The sequence below is a fragment of the Arachis hypogaea genome, chromosome 16 (genome assembly GCF_003086295.3).
Source record: "Arachis hypogaea cultivar Tifrunner chromosome 16, arahy.Tifrunner.gnm2.J5K5, whole genome shotgun sequence".
NCBI classification, from domain to species: domain Eukaryota; kingdom Viridiplantae; phylum Streptophyta; class Magnoliopsida; order Fabales; family Fabaceae; genus Arachis; species Arachis hypogaea.
In genome coordinates, this window is record NC_092051.1 from 131,268,349 (window position 1) to 131,277,451 (window position 9,103).

The following is a 9,103-nucleotide window of genomic DNA, read 5'->3' on the forward strand; positions in this document are numbered from 1 at the left end:
TGAAACTTTCACCTTTTGTGATCTTAGATAGCAAGAGAGAAGCAGTTGACTTTGTTACTGCCAAAGGCTATCCGGTACCTCGAGTTCTGCGTCCGGAATATTCTTACTTGGATAGCCCGCCGAAATCAAGTATGTCAAGCATACTAGTAAACCATCATTTTTGGAGAAAGATTGGTTCAAAGACAAACCTAATCCTCAAATATTGAGATTATCCTATGAATTTGTCAACAGGATCAAACCCTTTCGGATATAACAGGATAATTATCAATTTTTGAGGGAACCATTTTGAAAAGATAGTATTTCGTGTGTCGAAAAATGGGGGTTACTGAACCAGTTGTAGACCAGTATTGATGAAGACACTTCAGAAATTGACTTGAAACAAAATACAGGAAAGTTTTGCCCACAAGGACTTGAAGGATGGTGTATTGGAGGCTATAGCTATTCAAAGCATTAGGCCAGGTAAATTGTTGTCGAAAATGTTCCTCACAATTGATTTACATAGTTCGGTATGCTCACAAATTTAGGAGATGGGAGAGTTATAGACAAAATTAGGAGACAAAAAAAAAATTAAGGAGGGGTTGATGAACTTCTTTATGATTATTTCTTTTATTTTTTTTTGTTCTTTTTTTATTTTTCTGTTTACTTGTTGTTGTTCTTGTTCCACTTATTGTGTGAGCTCTTTTGTTTCAAAAACAAAACTTGGCCGTGAATTTCAGGGAACTGAAATTCAGCTTGGTCTTGCGGTGGAATCTCAGAAGGCAACTTTGTCTGTGAAGAGGAGGTTGGCATGTGACAATTGCTCTACTTTAGTCAGGTATATTTGCGTCTTAAACTTGTTTAAGAGATTATTTGGCAGAAACTTATCAACAAGTTTACATTGTTGAGCAGGCTTATCATTGCTTGACAGGATGTGAACTCAACCAAGGCCATGGAAAGAAGCATCTCAAGTTCATTAATGGAATTCCTTGAATCCAAGGTTAGTAATGTTACTGTTAATCTGTCTTTCCCATAGTATTTTAAGGTACCTTGAGGACATCTTTCTCATTCTAGAAAGATCATAACAGAAACAACATGAGCTTCTGTCTTCAATCCTCCTAGACAAAATATCACATGCCTAGATTGAACTTTTTTTTCGGTGCCGCATGTGATCTTGAATATATTGTATCATGCATATGTTCTTGACTTGAATTTACTTCAAGCCAAATTTTTGTCCCTTGTCATATTTCTCAGTCAAACATCATATTTTCAATAAAAGACTTTTTGCAACTATATATTAAGGTGGTGTGTTCACACTGTAATAATACACCAAATAAATTCTGTACCACAGCTTTAAAGTATCACACTTCTTTTAATAACCAAGGTTAACTCTTAAACAACAAAGAACAAATTATTTTTTTAATATGAAAGAATTAGATAACATTGCAACTACAGGAAATACTGAAACTGAACTTTTCTTTAGCATTAAGCACCAACAGAATTAAAAGATAAGCTTGATTTGAGGGTCGGAAAAGAAAAATGTAATCTTAATCCAAGGTTTGTAGTAACTATCCTAACCAATTTTAGAAATGTTATCAGGCCGCAGCATATTACTACCATGGTCTGATCCTTGACAAGGGTAACGAAGCCAGCAACAACCTCAGCGCCGTTTCTTGTTTTCTTGCGGCACAACAACTTCTGGCGGAAAGCAAGAAGGCTTGCCTAACCTTTTGTCTTGCAGCTCCAGTCACAAGGTTGCTTTTTTTATCTTTGATTTTCTCCTTGCATTCACACACTTTAATTATCATATGTTTATTTATTCATTTATTTGAAGGGCTCCTCCACTCTGGGGTGTTATGAAGCATTTACATCAGAAAATTCCTGATGTTGCATCAAGGAAATCCCAAATGTATGCCTTCCTTTTGGACCAACAGAAGTAAGGATATTCTTTTGTTTCCATACCTACAACTACATCATTTGTGTCTCTTTTCTATAACTATTTAGTTTAGAAATACAAGAGCATTGCCATAAAACCTATTTGGTAATAGAATAAAGACAATATAAAATCATACAAATTTTTTGCTGTCTTAAAGAAAAACTTTATTTACTTCTTATTTATCTAAGAATTACAGACAATAGACATTAGACATATAGAGTTGGTATAGGCTTGCACCATATCTAATTATAAAAGAAAAATGAGTTGACCTCGTGTATGAATAAAGTAGATAATTAAAAACTATTTAATAATTTAACATGTTTGATTAAGTTATTATCTAATAATTCATAACTATCAATTTTGCATGAGAACATCTGCATGAGAGTCATCCAATAATGGCATTTTGGTAATTAATGATGTTGCAGGGGTGTTCAAGCATTGCCAGAGTTACCTGAGTTCCAATTGTCATTGCGTCCAGATGACTATGAACTCCCAGAAATTGATCCATCATGGGACAATACAAACTGGGGAACTCTAGGACAGCCATTGAAAGAGCACCTTAGAGATAGTGACGATGAGAAAGAGAATTCATCAACTCATTGATTTCATATAGGACCTGCTTAAATTCATATATACGTGCTAACATTTAATTACTATGCAAAATCAGGGCCATTATTCACATTATGGCTCCTAAATCCTACAATAGTAAGACATATCAAAAGGATATTTCTCTTATTTATATATCTTACCATTTAAATATCTCCTAATAAATTGCATCAAAATAGGTTTTGTTAATCTTATTACATCATCAAATTGGTTTTGTTTATTTGCTTTTAAATCATACTGGCACACTATGTCTCCGTTTTTGTTGAACCCAAACCCCTAATGCGATTTAAACTCCATTGCTTTTTAAAATACATGCTTAAATTGCATTGGGTAGAATCGTTTTATTTATTTTATTTTTGTTCAATTTCGTACTACAAGTACCATTTAACCATTTTTTAAAAATACATAAAACAATTTTAATGATGCGATTTACTTTTGTATTTATAGAAGGCACGCTATCACTGTAATTTATTAATAAAGAAAACAAGACATATAGGTAAATAATGGGTTAAAAAATTAGATTATGAAATGTCCAAAGGTATAATGCTCCAAAATGGGATTGGATGAGAAAATGCTTGATTATGGGCCTGTTGCTTTTCGCATTGGGCCTGCTACACATACAAGTAAAAAGGCCGTACAAGTTTTACAAGTTATCAGCCCAAACTTCATTAACACGCGCATTAACTCATTTTGAATGGAGCGTAACTACACGCGCCCCACTCAAACGGTTCCTCTTCGTCTTCTTCTTCTTCTTCTTCTCTTCTTCTTCGTCTTCGTCTTCTTCCTCTTCCTCTTCCTCTTCCTCTTCCTCTTCGTTTTTTTTTTTTTCGATTTTCATGGTTTCTGAAATTTTTCTTCTTCTTCTTGCTGCACGTTCTTCTTCCTCTTACTCTTCTTCTCCTTTTCTTTCGTTTCTGCACGTTCTTCTTCCTCGTTTTCCTCTTCTTCTTCTTCTTCATTTACGTCTTTTCTCTCTGTTTTCTCTTTTTTTTTTTCGATTTTTCATGGTAAAATCGTTTTTGAAGAAGAAGAAGCAGCAGAAGATGAGGAGGAGAAAGAGAAAGAGTTCTGAATTTTCTTAAATCCTTTGGGTGTATTCCTATAATCGTTTGGGTGAATTCTTGTAACCGTTTGAGTGTATTTTCTGTAATCCTTTGGGTGTATTTCTGTAATCATTTGGGTATATTTGAGTGATATCTGACTGATATCTATGGGTGTATCTGATTCATATCTATGGGTGTATCTTACTGATATCTATGGGTGTATTTTTCATTTCAGAAAAAATAGCAAGTATTACAGAAATACACCCAAACGATTACATAAAATACACCCAAGAGATTACAGAAATACACCCAAACGATTACATAAAATACACCCAAGAGATTACAGAAATACACCCAAACGGTTACAGGAATTCACCCAAACGATTATAGAAATACACCAAAAGATTACAGAAAAACACCCAAAGGATTTAAGAAATACACCCAAATCATGCATAATTCAGAACTCTTTCTCTTTCTCCTCCTCATCTCTGCTACTTCTTCTTCTTCAAAAACGATTTCAGAGCTTGATGTCAAAAAACAATAGAAATCAATAATAACGAAAAAAGAAGAAGAAAAAGAAGAAGAAGGTGCAGCAAGAAGAAGAAAAAAGAAAGAAGAAGAACGTGCAGAAGAAGAAGAAGAAAGTGCAATGAAGAAGAAGAAGAAGAAAAGAAGAAGAAGAAGAAGAGGAAGAAGAATGTGCAGCAAGAAGAAGAAGAAGGTGCAATGAAAACGTGCCGTAACAGTATGTGGAGGAACTAACGTCAACGACGAAGAACAAACCAGTGAGAAAGGGGGAGAAAAGAACGATCGAAAAAGAAGGAGAAGAAGAAGGGATGTAGCGCGTGTAAAGAATGTAGCACTTACAGCGAATTTTGGGGATTAGAGTTTAATTGACTTGTAATACTTACAAGCCCTAATTTTTTTTTGGTGACTTCTTACAAGCCCTAATTGCTTGTACGCAGAGTTTTTCTCTATTTTTTTTTTTTACTTAAAGGAGTTTGATCCTCCATGTTTTGCAGAGCTGTTGTCCACTCCATCTTTGTTTGCAAGACAGTCGTCCCCCTCCATCATCGGCATATTTGGTTGGTTTGCGATACCCTCCACCACCTTCTACTTGTTCGCTATGTCGTTGCTCCTTTCCACCCTATTTACAACATTGGCAGCTCCCTCTCCTTTTTATTGTTGTCGCTACCGTCACTTGTCTTCGCCCATGTCTGCCTTTGTTGCTTAGGTGCCCCAAATTCAATGTTATCATATTGTATTTTTTTTTTTTTGAATGCTTATGTTATGTCGAAGACAAATTAATATGCTTAAGATATTGTTATTATTGTGTTTTATTTGTTAAGTAAAATAAATTAAGGTTTTGGTTAAAGCCTCTTGATTTTGTTGTTTGATAATAAAATCTGAGACCTGTTTGGTATTTTTTTTTAGATATTGTTGTTACATTTGCATGAAGTTTCTTCTCTTTTGGTTCATTTTTAAACATTTTTTACTAGCCTTCTACCTTTTATTAATTAAATAAATATTATTTTTTATTTATTATATTTTATATCAATGGCTTAGATTTAGAATTTAAAATTTAGAATTTAAAATTTAAGATTCAAAATTTTAGGTTTTAAAATTCAGGATTCAAGATAAGATTTATACTTTAGAGTTCAAAAAATATTATACTCTTTGTTTTTTTCCTAAAATGTATTAGCATATACCTTCTCTTTTATTATTATTATTATTATTATTATTATTATTATTATTATTATTATTTGTGTGTATTTTGATAAATTTGAATATATAATTTTGGATGTTGAAAGAAAAAAAATTTTAGACGATTACATTCTCCTCTTTAAAACATCCAAAAAGCCTATATGATCTTCTAAATAAAATTTGAATAGACCATTTATTTATTATCATAGATATGTCATTTTCTCTTTATTTTTAGAGTTAAATCTCAAAGTGATCCTGAACTTGCAATCGAGTCTTACGGTCGTCTCTAAACATACAATGGCTTTAATATTGTCCCTGAATTTAACAAAGGTGATTCACATCCCTAAAGTATTTTCCGGGAAATATTCCTTAATGGCGTGATGACGTGTACTGAGAGACGCCACGGTGGATAGGTAATGTGACTGTTATTGTTATTTGACTCAATTCAGTCCCTGAAGTGGTTTATAACCTTAGTCCCCAATTTGAGTTCCATCTGTGTCCACAATTAGAAGTCACTCTCTTTCTTCTTCTATGCTCTCCTTCTTCTTCTTCTCCGCCACATCTCCTTCAACCAAAACAGCATAATCAAATAGGAAGAACCCAAATGACATCCATGCAAATTCAATTTAGCCTCCGATAAGTCTTACACCATTACCTCTCACACAAGAATCCAATAACTCCTTAAGTCCGGAAACCATTTTCACTGTCGATTACCTCCTGAATGAGTTGCCATTGTCGATTGAGGAGTTGAATGAGATGTCTGAGCTTCTTATCTTCTTAAGACAGAAAACCATTTCCATGTGCTCACCTTGAGTGCCAAAAGTTGAAAGAACCATATTAGCGCAAACAGTATCAATCTCAAAGCCACCTCACTTCATTTGATCCACAACTCTCTGCAAATCATGGAACCACCCCAGCCTCCCAAAACCATACATAATGGACTTCAACTCAAAAGCTGAAGGGTCAATCGCTCCATCATTGCCTCTCAAATCCTCAACAAAATCATCGGCTTCACGAGGCCTATCCATTGCACACAAACCACTAACCATATACTCAAACGCCCTACGTTTTATGTAAACAGAGGAAGAACTACGAAAAAGTTGGTTCATGTAACAATAAGCAACATCAAAACCTTTCGGTGAGCCTCGCTTGGAGTGTGACTCAAGCAATTTACAGTAGAAAAGAGCAAGCTCTTTGTTTTGAGATTCAAGCTTGGAAGTGGCCTCAAAGACTAGAGCTTTAGCTTCCTCAGAACGATCCAATTGATCAAGAAGCACCGCAGGGTCAAAAACAATGGTAGGGTTCCAAGTGAATTAGGGAGCTTGGGAGATACATGAATAAAACTGCGAAATTTTGGGGAATTAGAAAATGGGAAAAGAAGAAAAGGATTTAGGGTTTACAGCACTTATAGAGAGAGCGATAGAAGAAAGGTGAGAAAAGGAGGATGAAGGAGATAGAAGATGACAAAATAGTGTCTTCTAATAGTGAAAGAAGAAGAAGGAGATGTGGCGGAGAAGAAGAAAAAAGAGAGCAGAGAAGAAGACAACGGGTGACTTCTAATGGTAGACACAGATGGAACTCAAATTGGGGACTAGGGTTATAAACTACTTCAGGGACTAAATTGAGTCAACTAACGATAACAGTCACGTCACCTATCCACCATGGTGTCTCTCAATACACGTCATCACGTCGTTAAAGAATATTCCCCGAAAAATATTTTAGGGACGACCATGAGTCATTTTTGTTAAATTCAGGGATAATATTGAAGTCATTGCAAGTTTAGGGACGACCGTGAGACTCGATTGCAAGTTTAGGGACCACTTTGAGATTTAACTCTTATTTTTATTCTATTTTTTAAATGTAAATATTAGTTTGTTAGTTTTGAATGTTTGAAATACAAATTTTTATGTTCAACTCTTTTTTTGGTCTTTTTATAATTTTAATTTTGGTAGATTGCGGCCGGCAGTGGTTGACAAGGAAACATCTTTGTGAAAATGGAGATTGGAGAGTATAATTAGACTAGCAATTTGATAATGGAGACTTGGAGAGTAATATATTCAGAAATTATCAATTTTGTAATTTGTCTGTGGATAATACATATATATCAATTATGAAATAGTGCTATTTTATATTAAATGATCTATATAATGGTAATCTTATTTATTGTCATAAATGTTGAATTGAATACGTCATAATTATTTTTGATTTGGAATTAAATGAGAATAAAACCAGAGATACTATTTTTATTTGGACTTTAAGATTCAATGGGTGACACATTTTATTTTTGATTTGGAATTAAATGAGAATAAAACCAGAGATACTATTTTTATTTGGACTTTAAGATTTAATGGGTGACACGTTTAAATATAAATAGTGACTTCAGTGTTTCAGTTTCCAACATAGCAAAATCGATTGATTCTGTAGCTCTTTTTTCATCAGAAGAGTTGCAATTCAGCTCTATCAGAAATATAAAAAGTGTTGATTGAGAAAGATTGAGACAACTCTTCAATCATTTTTATGAATACAGATACACTTTCGTATTATGATATGTATTTTTGGTGATATAATATAAATGATCTAAATTATAAAATTATTTATTCTAATAAGTAGTATCAAAATCATTCATAATTTAATTATTGAAAATATTTAATTTTATTAATTTTAATTACCGAATCAAAATATATATGCGTTGTTTCCATTATGATATTGTACGCAATATGTAACTTATATATATATGGTGATCCGAGGCATGAATGCAAGATGCCAGCGGAATGATCGGCTAAACTGAGACCAGAGAAAGCTCCATCTAATCTAGTTCTATAAGTTGTGAATCCCCTCTTATGTCATTTCCCTCCTTCCGAGAAAAAGTCAACTTTAGAGCATATATTAACTCATATATCGTTTTCGGTCGTATCCATTGTAAAAATTGGATAGGTCCTATCTATGGTCATTGGAGCCTCCTAAAAAGATCTACTAAGTTCATCAAGTTGGTCTATCGAGATCACAGGCGAACCCACTCAGCAACCTGGAGTCATAGGCTCTTCTTCTCTAATAAGGTAAGCTTCAATACGTTCTGGGTAACTATCCTAAACAGGTGCACAGTGACCTTTCAGACTTTGTCTCATCTGATGGTTGGTCAAGTAACAAAAATGTTGTATTTTCCGAGAATGCCATGGGATAGAGAATACCAATAGAATAGCACAATAGATGAGCAAAGACGGGTTGTAATTGTATAGCGGTATCTGAAAACCGCCTGTTATCTCCTTCTACGACATGCTGTTGTCGTCGCCATATTCCTTATGTAACTAAGTCATTTCTACTTGATCCAGGAACTGACTATCTAATCTTCTCGGCCTTGGCCCCAACCGGAGGGACTAGAAGGGGGAGCCCGGCGCCAGGGGGGTTCGTCTGGTAGGACTCTAGACCTACCAAGGGTTGCCGAGCCAGTATCCGAATCTCTTTATTATTCCTAGTCTCAAAGAGAGAGAGACAAAAGACTTAGATTGAAAAGCGCGGGCCTCCTATAGATTCCTCCAACTCAATCTTTCTCCATTGGAAGTACGGCATCGTGGCCATAGGTTAAGGTTCGGAAGCCTCGCCCACAGCAATGGTTATCCCCGTTATCACCTGAATCCTACTTATTCCATGGAAAATGGGAATTAGGCTTCGGGATTTTGGCGTCAATCAGGTGCCCCACACCAAAGCAAGGTTCTCTGGCGCCGGGCTCCCCCTTCTAGTCCCTCCGGTTGGGGTTTCGGTTCGTTAATAATATCATGAAAATTTTATAATTATTTTTATGTGAAAATGCATCTTTTTTATCATTAGATAATAAATTATA

At 34.7% G+C, this 9,103-nt stretch overlaps 1 protein-coding gene across 1 annotated transcript; it reads left to right on the plus strand.

Moving 5' to 3' along the window:
- Nucleotides 1-714: 714 nt before the first annotated feature.
- LOC140179852 (uncharacterized) lies at nucleotides 715-2,548 on the plus strand. The gene is made up of 5 exons (XM_072219603.1): nucleotides 715-814; nucleotides 889-976; nucleotides 1,576-1,730; nucleotides 1,811-1,912; nucleotides 2,338-2,548. Exons 2-5 carry the CDS (start codon nucleotides 929-931, stop codon nucleotides 2,513-2,515), a joined length of 483 nt encoding a protein of 160 aa, XP_072075704.1. The 5' UTR covers nucleotides 715-814; nucleotides 889-928; the 3' UTR covers nucleotides 2,516-2,548.
- Nucleotides 2,549-9,103: the final 6,555 nt, after the last annotated feature.

What these genes read in the sequence shown, in the direction of transcription:
- LOC140179852 (XM_072219603.1), top strand. Translation starts at nt 929, where the DNA reads ATGGAAAGAAGCATCTCAAGTTCATTAATGGAATTCCTTGAATCCAAG. An exon ending in CTTGCAGCTCCAGTCACAAG is followed by an intron (nt 1,731 to 1,810) that starts GTTGCTTTTTTT and finishes ATTTATTTGAAG; the next exon opens with GGCTCCTCCACTCTGGGGTG. An exon ending in TTCCTTTTGGACCAACAGAA is followed by an intron (nt 1,913 to 2,337) that starts GTAAGGATATTC and finishes ATGATGTTGCAG; the next exon opens with GGGTGTTCAAGCATTGCCAG.